We start from the raw sequence: 15096 nt of genomic DNA, 5'->3' as shown, positions 1-15096 counted from the left end.
TAATAATAAGGCCAATAATATATGGCCTTTCCGATTTGCAGATTCTCCTGTTGTCACTAATAATTAAAGGGAAATTATTTTTTTTGTTTTGTAACCTGTTGTGGAAAACTGCAGACCATGTTATAGCCAGGCTACTTAAATGGACTTCAAATCCCTGCAACCCCAGAAGTAGTGCACCATTGGGCAGCTTCAGCAGTTGCTACAAGGGCTACTGGGTGAAAGATGAGAGGGCTATATCTAAAAGTGATGGCAGGACCACAGTCATTGGGTCTTTTCATCTCCAGGCAGAGGAGTAGCTTCAGTGACAGACTTTTGTCACCGTCCTGCTCCACTGACAGACGGAGGAGATCGTTCCTCCCCCACACTATGCGACTCTTCAATTCCACCCGGGGGAGTAAATGCTAACATTAATTTTATTTTTATTTTTTTCATTTTTTCATTTCTATTACTATTTAATTTAATATTGTTTCTTTGTGTCAGTGTACTGCTACTGGATTGTGTGAATTTCCCCTTGGGATTAATAAAGTATGTATCTCTCTATCTTTCAACTTTTTACTGCAGATCTGGGTTACTATTACACCCATCAGATTGCAGTTTTTTCTGGATTTGTGGTCTTGTCCTCTGCCCACTTGTTTGTGTGGTTTTGTCTGGGAGCGCTCCCAAATTGTACATATCTTCACATACATCAGCGCCACAGCAGGTCAAAACTTTACTTTACTTTCAGGTGGCTGTTCACAGGGGGGTTCTTTTCATAACTACACCACCATCATCTGTATCTGCAAAAATGGACTGTGTCGTGAGCTTTTATTGTTTTGTGCTTAGTGTTTTGTTGAATTTCTTTTGTAATATGAATTATTTTTGTCATTTACTACCGTAAATATACACACAAATGCATTAAAATACAATTGCAATTACAAAGTACAATTTTGTAATACGTTACGGTTCACTAAAGAGCTGCTGAAGTATGCACTTTGTCTGGGGGAACGCCACACATCTTTACCTGGGCAGTGACCCTCGCACGTGTGATTTGCTGACGCAGTGGTCCTTCTGTCTCATGTTTCTCACTACTTCTTCATTAATGTACTACTGTCTCTATAGGTATTGGTTGACCTCTTTGTGTTGAGCCAGTCTGAGGGAGAACCACTGATGCCTTTATAAACCTGCAGCTGCGCCATGCTGTGCTTCAGCATTTCTGTTAAAACTTCTGATTTTTGGTCCTTATGGATTTGGACTTTTATTTGTTTGTTTGGTTTTTTTTTGGGGGGGTTTCTGATTTTAGCCTTTTTTCCTAATATATTTTGCTGAAGACTTTTGGATCACAGGCTTTAATGTGGTAGTTTTTCATGGTTACTACCTTTTCAATTTTTTCTCATTTTGCTTGTTACTGTGGGCCAGGGCTTCGCCTTCTCTGGCTTACGTTGATATATTCCTTTTCTTCCTCTTTTTTGTTAATTTTTTAGTTTGAATTATTTGGTATGGTTATTTTTGTTATTATTGTTCTGTTTTGTATCGTTTACTCAGAATATTGAATGTGTTATTATATTTATCTTTAAAATGTTTGTGTGTTTTTTTTTTAATCAAGATGCAAGACACCTTTATTGTCACTGTACAATATAATAAAATATCGTTTCAATCAATCAATCAATCAACATTTATTTATATAACACATATTCATACAAAAAATGTAGCTCAAAGTGCTTTACAAAATGAATAGAAAAATAGAAGACATAATAAAAGATAAACATAAGTCAACATTAATTAACATAGAATAAGTAAGGTCCAATGGCCAGGGTGGACAGAAAAAAAAAAAAAACTCCAAAGGCTGGAGAAAAAATAAAATCTGTAGGGTTCCAGACCAAGAGACCACCCAGTCCCCTCTGGACAATCTACCTAACATAAATCAAACAGTCCTCTTTGTATTTAGCGTTTTCATGGAAGGACCTGATGATGATGGTCACGTAGACTTCTGGCTTTCAGTCCATCAATGTTGGTGCATCATGATGCTTTGAGTAGGTGGTGGTGGCGCAGGCCGCCACCACAAAGAAACCGGAAAAAGAAACAGAAGAGAGAGTAGGGGTCAGTACGGATTTTAGAGCCACCATGAATAGTTATTATGAAGAATTGAACATACAGAGTATCAGGATTATGTTAAAGTGAAGTTATAAAAGGCCATGTTAAAGTAATGTGTTCTCAGCAGTGTTTTAAATTGCTCTACTGTATTTGCCTGGCGAATTCCTATCGGCAGGCTATTCCAGATTTTAGGTGCATAGCAGCAGAAGGCCGCCTCACCACTTCTTTTAAGTTTAGCTTTTGGAATTATAAGGAGACACTCATTTGAAGATCTAAGGTTACGATTTGGAATATAGCAAGCCTACAGATGCCTTAGATAAAAGTATTTAAGAGTTGACAATAAACTAAGTAAACATTAAACTATGAGAAGCCCAGTTACTGTAACATAAATAAAGAAATAATAAATGAGGTCACAGTGAAGATTTCAGTCCGTGTGGTGCCCATGAGCTCCACATGGGTCGTGTATAGGTGTGTGAGTAGGTGTGTGACTGATACAGACGTTCACTTCAGTCAGTGGTGGCTTCTTCTGTCATAGGATGAGGCAGTGATGGCTGTGTATTTCATAGGCTGATTGCTGTTCTTCAGCCTGGTAGTGCGGGCATGTAGGACTCTAAAGCACCTGCCCGAGGGCAGAGGAGTTCAAATGCTATGGCTGTGGTGCCTTGAATCACTGCAAATGTTCTTTGCTTTTCTGCTTCAGTGGGTAGTGAAGATCTCTTCTAGTGATGGTAGCGGAGTGCCAGTAATTCTCTGAGCTGTTTTGATGGTATGCTGGAGGGTCTTCCTGTTCTCAGAGGTGAGTACCCTGCTGTACCACAGACTCCATGGTGCAACTGTGGAAGTTAACCAGCAGCTGTTGTGGGAGTTGTGCTTTTTTCAGGCTCCTCAGAAAGTCAAGCCCCTGAAGACTTTTCTTGGCCATTGTCATGTTGTTTGGCCATGACAGGTCCTGGGTGATGTGGACTCCCAAGAATCTGAAACTCTGGACTGTCTCCACTGCTGATGGCATGGTGACCACAGTAGTTCAGTCTCCTGAAGTCCAGAATCGTTTTTTTTTTTTTTTTAGAATTGAGTGCAAGGTGTTTGTTCTGACTCTTATATGCTGCTGCTTGAAATGGCTTTATGTTCCCTGTGCTTTATGTGTGGTGTGCTTCCCAAAGGGCCAAGGACGCTCCTCCCAGCTCTGTAAAGCCTTAAGGGACACGCAGTCCATGAAACTTCAAACCTGTGAAAACAAAGTGGCATCTTGAACATTCATCAGTCTCTCTGTACGGATTCTTCCAGTGCTTCATTTGAACTTCACCCACCAACTCACTCATTTTCCTCTTTTCATCTTCCTCAGTAATCTCAGATCTTGTCCGTCCACCTGTCAACTGGACCCCCTTCCTACAGTCCTGGTCAAAGCCTGCCTCCCCTCTCTTGTCCCCCTTATCTCTGTTATAATCCACTCTACTCTCACTATCGGTACTTTTCCATCATCTTTTAAAACTGCTGCAGTAACCCCAATACTGAAAAAACCTGGTGCCAATCCAACTAATTTCAGTAATTTTCGTCCTATTTCTAATCTACCCTTCATTTCCAAAATTCTTGAAACAATAGTGGCTGTTCAACTTCATTCTCATTTATCTCTAAATAATCTGTTTGAACAGTTCCAGTCTGGTTTTTGTCCCCTCCAAAGTACAGAAACAGCACTTATAAAAATGACTAGCGACCTCCTTAAAGCAGATGATTCTGGTTTAATTCTTATTGTCATCCTCCATGATCTGAGTGCAGCCTTTGACACTGTTTGTCACACGACTCTTCTCAATAGATTATTTTCGATTGGCATTACCCACACTCCACTAGATTGGTTCAGATCCTACCTCTCAGGCCACACTCAGTTTGTTCAGCTTAAAACTTTCCCATCCCAACCCACCGCTGTCACTTCAGGTGGGCTCTGTCCTGGGGCCCTCCTCTTCATTATTTACCTCCTTCCCCTCGGTAATATCTTTTGTAAATCTAACATGAGCTTCCACTGTTATGCTGATGACCCCCAGCTCTACCTCACTAGCAAACCTACTGCTTCCTTTCCACCCTCCTTCCTTACTGATTGCATAGCAGAAATCAAATCCTGGTTTTCTTCAAACTTTCTTAAATTAAATACCAAGTGACAAGACGGAGGTTCTCCTCATTGGTACAAAATCCACATTATCCAAAACTGATCATTTTTCATTTGTTATTGATAATTCCTCTGTCTCCCCTTTCCTTGACACTACTGTACTTTATCCTTTCAGCCCCACATCAGTAACATCTCCTGGTCTGCATATTTCCACTTGCGTAACGTTCATCGTATTCGCCCCCCCCCCTCACTCCCCACACCACTGCTATCCTTGTTCATAGCCTTGTCAGTTCTGGTCTGGATTATTGCAATTCCCTTTTCTTTGGTCTTTCTCACAAATCTCTTTTGTAAGCTTCAACTGGTCCAGAATGCAGCTGCCCACCCACATCATTACAAGAACCCCCTCTATTCACCATATCACTCCCGTCTTGCAGCAGCTTCATTGGCTTCCAGTTCAGTTCTGAACTCAATTCTAAATTCTCCTACTAACTTTTAAGGCTCTCCACACCCTCGCCCCTCCATATCTGTCTGACCTCCTCCATGCTGCCATTCCCTCCTGCACCCTTAGATCCTCTTCCTCCATCCACTTGATGTCTGTCTTGATGTCTGTCCATCTGTCTTACCACTGTGGGGAGGCACAGCATTCAGTTGATCTGCGCCCCAGCTTTGGAACTCACTACCACCTGAGCTTAGAAATATTGAATCATTTTCACTTTTCAAATCTAAACTTAAAACTCTTTTGTTTAAAACTGCCTTTTCTCTTTGATTACAATTGCTCTGTCTGATTTTAACTTTTGTATTTTACTTTTATTTATGATCTGTGTTTTCTCTATGGTTCGGTGTCCTTGAGTGTTCAGAAAGGCGCCTACAAGTAAAATGTATTACTAGTAGTATTATTATTAAACAAATCGTAATATTACCAAACTTTGTATAGCTCAAACTAAGCAAATAACAAAAAATAATAAATTCAGAATCTGCATGATTCATAACTTATGTAAAGTACCTCAGAGCATGGAGAGAAAAATGATTCTGAGCATGAAAAATATCCCAAATCTGCCATGCCTAACAAATAAAGGCTTTTGTACTTACTCGTTACAAGCCTACCAGGGCTCCTGACAGCACTTGCTGTTTCTCTGTGTGTTGACCAGATCTACTCTGGAACTCCACACACACTTTGTACACGTTACTTACTGTTATGTTCTTTTTTTGTTTTGTTTTAAGTGTTTGACTGTTAATACAATATGTTTAGAACTAGCTGAAAGTGTCGTTGGTAGGATCGTCTGGGGAGTTTGTTCTGAAATTAGCTGCTTTGTCTATTCCCTAAACAGATTTGTTTGTCCTTTCCTAGGCAGCGAGTCTGGAAGTGAGGACTCTTTAGTGGGCAATGTGAACAAACTTATGGTAACGCCACCTGGGCATACTGGAGCGAGCAAAAAAGGCCACCTTGTCTTCGACGCCTGCTTTGAGAGCGGTGAGTGACCGTTGCCAGTATTTTCTGTTTGAGAAGCTCTACTGTATGCTTAGCTGAGGTGATTTTATTTGTACCCTGCATGTATGACTTTTCTGTGTTACCTTTACCTTATTTGCTATGATTGACGGACTCCATGAACCTACAAAAAGAGGCTTCACCTCTAAAGTGTGCCTTAAAGCTCCAGGGACACCAAGAAGCAAAGTAAGATTTTCTCCAAACTCGAGACACAGGTTTTGTGGCATGCACAGGCCAAATGAAGCCAAGTTTATATGTTTTACTAAAAGAAAAGAGAAAACTATTATAGGCCCTGGCACAAATGGTAACAAAGGTCCTTTATAATTAAACATAAAACAAATACAATAAAGAAACTAGTCAAGAGACAAGAAAAGGTTAACTAAACTGATTCATAATTCCTACATTTAAAAAAGTCCAATAACCAGATCAGAAACAAGACCACGTACAAAAATGAGACCTCAAAGTAGTGTACATCTCCAAGTGTAATTTGCGAAATGTTCACTCTGTACTTATACTTGGTTTCCATAGTTGGTCGATTATACCAGATATGCTTTCCCACTCACTCACTCTTTTGACAGTGAGGTCAGATCAGACTCTAAAAGAAGCACAGAGAATCAGATTTAGATTTGGGGGTCCAAAGGACATCCCGTTTAACGTTCAGGTGAAAAAATGAAAAAGGCAGATTAGTTCTTGGCCTTCGTCACCAGTCCTATGAGCTACTAGTGGCTTCCTGCTGGGGGGAGCTGCATCCTCCTTAGTAGCTCGTCCCAAAGTGAATGCCGACAAATATTACATTACAACTTATTTTTATATAGCGGCACGGAGTTAAAATACAAGTGTCGATTATACTGATTAATAACTACAGGACTGGTACACATAGAAAGATGAATTTATTAAAACACAAAGAACAAGGTAGAAAAGAATTAAACAATAATGAAAGCCATCTGTATCTGTCCATTAATTAATCGATGAACTCTGGCCAGTTGACATCTGAGGTGATTTAAATTGTAAAAGAGAAAGTCAAAACAAAGATAGCGACATGACTCGTTTTTGTGGTAATTTATTTTGGTATTTTTCTATGTTTTGAACGCTATTTATGGTCTTTCTATTGCTGACGTTTTGAGAGCCGTCATTGGTGCTGCTCCCCTCGTTGCTATGGGTGTGGCTTCTAGGGTTGTCACCCTTGGGTAATTTGTGCGACAGGATAAAAGGTCTGTGGGGGTTGCTTTCATTATCTGATCTGTGGATACAAACTTTATGAATAAATAATTTTCAAAAAAGCTTAAAAGAAACCATTGTGGTGGTGTTTGCAAATGTTGTTTGGTTTGACCTCATTGCCTGCCTTTTTGACTTCGATTCTTGTCTCTCATTAGGATTTGGTAGGTAGCTAGGTTTATATTTATTTCTTGTTCTTTCATTTTTTGCGTGCTTCTCGTGGTTAAGCTTAGTAATTAGTATGAATGAATTAGTAATGAATCACCTGGAGTCGCAGTCCTGGACACTTCGGCCAACTTGCCACCTAATCAATCACCTCAGAATGCTGAAGTGAAGTCTGTGTTGATCCATCCAGTCAGATGAGAGAATCTTTTGATTTGATGATTCCCTTTTATCTGAGATGACTTTTCCATACACAGTTGATGAGCCTGTCAGGAGAGCAGTGACATCAAGTGCCACATCCAGGTACCAAGACTTCTGGGAAGGCCGTGATAGACATGCAATGCAGACCAGAAGAGGCGGGCCTTTTGATATCCAGCTTCTTCCTGGGGCTTCTCCTCCACGTAGTCTTTCCGTGTGTTTCTCTCCACCAAGACCCATGAAGTGCTCCCCATAGACTGTTAGACACACACACGCAGAGCAGCAGCCTTCAAGCAGATGTGTCCTGTGGAATTCAGAGTCCCTTTTAATTTGGCACAGGCGCATTAAGACGCGACTGGCTCTGAGCTCTTTGTGCTTGTGTACCTCTGTTTGTCTTTTCTCCTTTTGATTTAACGCACGCCTTGTTGCTAAAGTGCATGTGCAGATGTTTCCTTTGCTGATTGCTTCTGGTGTCTGCATTCTTAGTTCACAGGAGTATTGCATGCTATTTTCATTTTAGTGGCATTCACTTTCTTTGAAAGTCAACAGTAAACTTTACTGGAATGCCTTCAAAAAATGCCTCTTTTGTAGGTGGTGTTGAGGTTTATCTTTAACCAGTTTGGTGTGTTCAGTCAGCAAGAAGTTACATTCTCTAGTGAGATTGATCTTACCAGCAAAGAAATGTGTAACTACTGTATGATGTAATTGTACACAAATAGCATTAATAATGTTAATTACGGTCTTGCCACCCTAAGTCATTTAAAAGACAAACTGTCCTACACTTTGGGTCCCTGCTCCCTTGCTCTTACTTTCCTTGCCTGTTGTGTTGGGGCCTCAAGCAGAATTGCTATGTAGAAAATTTGGGAAAAAAAAGTTAGAAGTTTTCCTTAGGCATTTCTGAAGGGAATCGTTCTGGGGATTTAAGGTGTTACTGTGTGTGGTCCATAGTTCAGTTTTAAGTAGCAGTCCTCATAGCACTTTTTTTTTTTTTTACAAATTTTCTATTAAATAATTGTAATACCTTCTTGTTTAGCATAACACTGGAGAGTGATGACATGTTGCATGTTGGTTGGACGTGTAGTAAGAATTTCACTGTTTTCTGTACATGGGACTAAATGACTACTACTGACTTCTATCTATCCATCCATCGCCTTTCACATGTATGTATCTACATTTATATTTATTTGCTTAGCAGATGTTTTTATGCAAGCGTCTTACAAAAGAGGTGAACATAATCAAGTAAACATCAGTCTGGGGTGCTGCTTGAGGACAAGTGTCAAAAGGACAAGGTTACAAATTGATCATGGCAAGTGAAGAACAAACTGCGAGTCAGTTGCAGTTCAGCCAACATCACTTGGAGCAGGCATGTCAAGCACGCGGCCCGCAACAGAAATCTGTACAGCCCGCATGACAGACCCTAGTTAGCACTAAACTTGTACAAAATGATTTCTGTTGTTTGTGATTGAGTCATTCTGCATCTTCGGCGTTATTTATTAACTTTTCTTTCTTTCACCTTATGACCAAAGCGTGTTTTCCCTCGGCTCTACGGTACCGGAAACGTCATTTGCTAGTATAGTTGCAGTTGCAGTGTCAGCTCCTTGGTACCCTAGGCATGACACTGCCAGCACCCCCCACCAGCCTTGACCAAAGTTAATGAGCCACGACGTCACAACTGAAGTGCTGGGCTGCTGAGACTGGCCACTGGGCAGAACTGACCATCACGAGTAGTAATAGCTTGCATATTTTCACTTATTTTGCTCTAGTTTTATGTAATCTTGTGCTAATATTGTAACAAACAGTTAGTGCAGACTACAGCTGAAGATCTGAAGTGGGTGTGAGAAGTTGGTGAGTTGTTTGTTAACAAATTTTTGTGATTTTGAGTTTGTAAAATTAATGTAGGTCAGGGGGCTTTTTGCATATCGACTTATTTTACAATATAAACTTTGAAGTAAACTTAGTAATGTAAAATTCGATTTTTGGAGGATTTGTTTTCCCAACTTGAATTACTGAACAGTGAATTCAGTGAGCGTTTTCGTGATTTCAGTTCACATGAACAGGACTTTGCGCTGAATGTCACCATACTCTTACAGCGTTGAGAATGCGCCTGAGAAGATCCAAATGGAGTTGATTGAACTGCAGTCAGATTCTACTCTGAAGGCAAAATACAACAGAGTTGGTGTGCCAGGCTGGTATGCTTACCTGCCACCCCGTAAGTAGGCATCGAGGGTGCTGTCTATGTTCAGAAGCACTTACCTTTGTGAGGAATTGTTTTTGTTAATGAACGCTACCAAAAGCCCACATCGCTCAAGACTTACTGCCGAGCGCCTGTCATCCCTCATAAAAGTTGCAGCTGCACTGGATTTCAAGCCTGATATTGACAAACTGGTCACTAACAAGAGATGCCAAGTGTCGGGACAAAAGAAATGCAAGATTCCTATATAAGGACCTAAGCTAAGAGGCTAAGACTCAAATTGTACGCTGTTGTACGGAGATCCATCCATCCATCCAACCATTTTCTAACCCGCTGAATCCGAATACAAGGTCACGGGGGTCTGCCGGAGCCAATCCCAGCCAACACAGGGCACAAGGCAGGAACCAATCCTGGGCAGGGTGCCAACCCACCGCAGGACACACACAAACACACACCAAGCACACACTAGGGCCAATTTAGAATCGCCAATCCTCCTAACCTGCATGTCTTTGGATTGTGGGAGGAAACCGGAGCGCCCGGAGGAAACCCACACAGACACAGGGAGAACATGCAAACTCCACGCAGGGAGGAAGCGAACCCAGGTCTCCTAACTGCGAGGCAGCAGCGCTACCACTGCGCCACCGTGCCGCCCTGTACGGAGATTGTATGGAAATAAATTGCTTTTCTTTAAACTTTAAATGTTACAGTTTCTAAAGTTTTCAGTATTGGAAAGAAAGCTGCAGTAACTTTGTATTATAGTATAATAGTATTTGTTACAGTGCAGCCCGCTGACACACGTATGGCATATGAAGCGGCCCACCAGTGGTAGTGAGTTTGACATGCCTGACTTAGAGACAGAAATTCACCTAACAAAAGAGTCTGAAGGAGCTTCTTAAATACAGCGAGCGACTCAGCAGTTCAGATGGAGTTGAGCAGCTCGCTCCATCTGCTAGGAGCTGCATTTGAAAAGTGTCTGGATTGAGATTTGGTGCAACACAGACATGGAGTCACTGACGCTGTTCATCTGCAGACCTGAGTCGCAGGACCTCGCAAGTGTCCCCATGTATATGTATTGTGGATGCTAGAGGCGCTGTTGCCCCATGAAACCCACCAGACAGACGTCCAAGACACACTTGTAAAAAACACTAAGAATAATTTTAATAATTCTCTTAAAGTGCACAAAGCACCACACCCTCCACACTTCTCAAATCAATAATAATAATAAACAATAATCACAATCCTCCTCTCCACCCAGCAGCTCCGTCAATCTACCACCCAACTCCGGCTCTGTTTGCTGGGTTTCCCAAAGTCCTTTAATAGTCCATGACCCAGAAGTGTTCCTTCTCCGGGTCAAACGCCACATCATCCTTCCTCAAGTAGCTCCGTCCTCGTGACTCTGAAATACTTCCAGGTTGTCGTAACAGTGGTAGTCCCCAGGTTCTTGGTGAACTCTCCCTGGCGGCACCCAATAGGGCTGAGGAAACGGACTCCACATCCCTGGATGCTTTGAGGGAATCCGGGGAATCGTTGCTGTCCAGGGGAACTGCCACCTAGTGTCCCGTGGGATGCAGTGCCCTGAAAAGGCTGCCTTCCTCCACTCTTTTCTTTCAGGGACGTCCATCACAGTATATATGTATGTGTGTATGTTTATCTGTATATATATATTTAGATATAGGTGCTGACATATTGACTACTCAGTAAGCATCAGGAATTTGAACTTCCTGCTGCTGTTGGGCGCAAATATTGTGATCTGAACTCCGGTTTGTTGAGCATTTGGAATCCTCTGCACTGCCTTCAGGACACTTGCCGGTACTCCTGCCAGCAGAGAGTTGCAGTAGTTCAGACATGACAAGACCAAATTGCACACGTTTATAATTATATACTTACTAGCTGTATAAATAGCATGGGGTCCTAGAAACTATTGAAGTTGTCAGAAAAAAATTGAAATGTTGAGATTGTCAGGTGACTGAAAGTTTCTTCGAAGGTTTCGTTTTGCCCGCGTGCTTGCCTCGCTTGTGTATTAGCGGCGGGAGGAAAAGTAAAAGGGATACCATTTGCCAATGTGCTCGCCTCGCTCCTGTATTAGCCGCTAAGCGAGTGACTATTTCTTTGGAGGTTCGCTTTGCCAACATGCTGGCCTCGTTTGCATATCCTCGGAGGCGGAGCACTTACCTCGACTCCACCTCTCATTTCTGGGCCAGACAGACACACACACTTCCATGTGTAGATGTTTATATGTAAGATGTTGAATTCTGTAAATGTCTCGCTCACTTACACTATGATTAAACAGAAAAACTGGGATGGCTGTTTTCTTTGATATTCTTTTGCTGTTGGTTTCTCCTGAGGTGGTTCTTCTGAGCAGTTTTCCTTTTTATTAGACTGCTTTTCAGAATTATGTGGAGCCAAACAGGGGATGCACTATGCAGATTTCATTGATCCACCTGTTCATTTTTTTAACCCGTTCAGTTCATGGATCTGTGTAGTGAAAAGAGACTGTTTGTGCCTGATGCTGACGGACAGTTTCCAATTCCCACTTCAGCTCACCTTCATGAACTTAGGACTGTGGGAGGCCATAATGCATCAACTTTGCTTCCACAGGAACCCATCCGTGTTGCACATTCTTGCTGTTTTTGTATGGGTCTATCATTTATATGGCACCTTTCACATCCAGCTGTTATATCGTGCCTTATCTGTGTACCCATCAGCAGTTTTGGATTGAGGGTGGCGATCAGCCCTACAGTAGACAGGTCGTTCTGTCAGAGTCACCACTTGTTTCTGTGTTTTTGATACATGAACTCCTGATCACCTGACAGTTTAAGCTGCCCTGCTCCTGAGAGTGGTTGTGTGTCTCAGTGGTGTCGGAGCCCCCTAGTGGTATGTCTGAGGTCTCAGGTGCTAAAGGTTCCAAAGCAGGTAATCCTAAAAATCCCCACTAGAGGGGACAATGGCAAAGGAAGACTCCTTAGATATGTCATATTTATACTTCACAAGAAACATGCTCTGTAATTCTGTGAAGCTGGAACAGTACCTGATAAAGGCAAATCCAAAAGCAAACATACCTGTAGTTCTAGTGCAGAATCCAAAGGGTGGTCAATACACAGAGCAATCGGGTCAGGAACTCCAGAAAATCCCAAATAGCACAACAAAGCCACAAGAAGCTGGCCGACTTCCTAGTGCATATAAAATGAACTGCCTGGAACTGTGGGAGACCCTCCTGGTTTAAAGGACAGAGGGCATTTCAGCGCGGTGATTGGCAAGTGGGGGCGGCGCATTGGGTAGCGCTGCTGCCTCGCAGTTAGGAGACCTGGGTTCACTTCCCGGGTTCTCCCTGCGTGGAGTTTGCATGTTCTCCCTGTGTCTCTGTGGGTTCCTCCGGGTACTCCAGTTTCCTCTCACAGTCCAAAGACATGCAGGTTAGGTGCATTGGCGATTCTAAATTGGGCTTGGTGTGTGTGTGTGTCTTTGTGTTCTCCCTGTGGTGGGCTGGCGCCCTGCCCGGGGTTTGTTTCCTGCCTTGCGACCGGTGTTGGCTGGGATCGAGTCCAGCAGACCCCCGTGACCCTGTAGTTAGGATATAGCGGGTTAGATGATTGGCAAGTGAGCCATCCATCCACACAACACATGGAACTTGGCACAGGCATAGAAAGCAAAGCAGATTTTAAGCAAAAGTAACATTTAACATTCATCAGTGTCTCAAAATTGAACAAAAACAGCATAAAACAAGAGCAGGACACCTAGGGTGAGCCACACTGATGAGGTGGTACTCCGTTAATTCTCTTGAGTGTGACTCCTTGGGCTACGCTTACAAGTGGGTCATTTGTGGGTCACCTCTGTCCATCCATTTATTTTCAGACCTGTTTAGTTTTGATAGCACAGGTATGACTTACATTCTGGTAGAGATTAAGGTCAGTTTGTTTCTATCAGGAATGCTGTGCCTCTTTCCCGATGCTGGTTTGTATTATTTTAAAGCAGACCATTGAGAAGCATATGTGGTCCCCCAGACTTTGAGTTGATGGCTACAGGTATGTGACCTTGGTCACCTATGAAGTGTTTCAAGTGTAGAAATGCTGGCAAATCCACTTGCAGGTTTCCAGTTTGGGATGATTAGCTTGCCGTTCCTGATGAGGAAGAAAATGAATGAGCCCCCAAAGTAAGCTCCCCTTCCACATCACAGCAGGCAGAAGCTATAAAAGTGGGCTGAAAAATGTCAAAGCCGTTTTGGGATGAAAACCATCTCAGTGCTCAGAATGCTACCAATCAGCAAAATGTTTTATCAGCTAAAAATAGGCCCGATAATAAAAGGAAAGCTGCCGCTTCAGGACTGCAGGAGCCGCAGAGTGGAACGGAAGTGGTAGTTAATGGAGTGTGGAGCGATCTCCAAATGGCTGTAGACCTCATCTCATTTTCCAGGGGCGCGTCACTGTGGTAGCAGGCTCAACTGACTTCCATATATGTGGTTTGCAATTTAGACCCTTCCATCCATTATCTCACCTGCTTGGTTCAGTTTATAGTTGGATAGATTAAAGTGTATCTCAGCAGCCCCAGGGTGAAGGCAGCAGTAATCCCTCAACGGGACGTCAGTAGTTAGGCTTAGCATCATCTTCCTCACAACATTGCAGTCTAAAGTTCACAGTGGATTCTCCTGCTGCACCAGCCCATTGCTAAATTAGATGATGTCCATCATTACTCGGACCCCAGGGATTTAAACTTGTCCACTTGGGATGGCCGCTTGAACATACAGAGAAAAAGCCACTGGCTGTCTTCTGAGGTGAGGATCACAACCCCAGATGTTCTTCCCAGCTGTTTCCCACAGTAAAGTATGTTGGGTGTCACGGTCAGATGTTGCCGTGGTAGTGACATCATCCACAAAGAGCTGAAGCATAACCTTTGTGGAGGAGGACTGGGTCAGAACCCAGACTTCATTCAAATGAAGGCAGTCAAGATGGCTAAATGGATGACCCCCCGTGAAGACACTCTGACAATGTAGATGGACTGTCCAGTCTTTATAAAATAAGGCTTTTTTTTTTTTTTTATATATATACATTTTTACAAATATTCTTCCATGGATTACAAGAAACTAAGCAGTCGGCCAAAAACACGAAGGGAATCTGATACAAACAAGTCCCAAAACTGTAATCCAGAAACAAGTGAAAGTGGTTCAAAAATCGAGAAATTGAATAATTAAAAAAAATACAAGGAAGCTCGGCAACTCCTGGCACATTCGAAATGAACCGCCAGGAACTGCGGAAGACCCTCCGGGTTTATAGGGTGGAGAGCAGTTCCTGCCAGTGATTGTCAGGGGGACCACCCACAAAGCACATGGAACGTTAACAACAGCAGCTTATACATGAGATCAAACCCCAAGTAAACGCAAGTAATCAACAAAAGCACCCTAAATAAATGAAACAAAAAAGACACGAAACAAGATGGTGGAACCCTGGCAGCAACCTGACACAAGTGTTTCAAAGGAGTTAGTTATTAATAATGATTTATAGGCCTTCATGTCTTTCTGGTGTTCTTGGACGCATTTTAGAGGTTTTGATGGTTCCTGATTCTGAAACTGTCTTTAGTTTTTTGATCCCATGATTGTCTTGTTTTTTTTTTTTGTTTTTTATGAATTTGTCCATTATTCTCCGCCATTTTGGGTTTCCGTCATTAGGACTACATCCAGCATTC

At 42.4% G+C, this 15096-nt stretch overlaps 1 protein-coding gene across 2 annotated transcripts in view; it reads left to right on the top strand.

Annotated features, from left to right (window-relative positions):
• Positions 1-15096, top strand: part of agbl4 (AGBL carboxypeptidase 4) — a 438546-nt gene that overhangs the window by 21554 nt on the left and 401896 nt on the right. For both annotated transcript variants that reach the window (XM_039767255.1, XM_039767254.1), the window contains exon 2: positions 5517-5639. In XM_039767255.1, the coding sequence (XP_039623189.1) occupies positions 5567-5639 (73 nt within the window). In that variant the 5' untranslated portion in view covers positions 5517-5566. The remainder of the gene's footprint in view (positions 1-5516; positions 5640-15096) is intronic.

The sequence above is a fragment of the Polypterus senegalus genome, chromosome 10 (genome assembly GCF_016835505.1).
Source record: "Polypterus senegalus isolate Bchr_013 chromosome 10, ASM1683550v1, whole genome shotgun sequence".
Classification (NCBI taxonomy): Eukaryota; Metazoa; Chordata; class Cladistia; order Polypteriformes; family Polypteridae; genus Polypterus; species Polypterus senegalus.
Note: the sequence above shows the minus strand (reverse complement) of the source record. Positions and strands in the feature narration are given on the sequence as shown.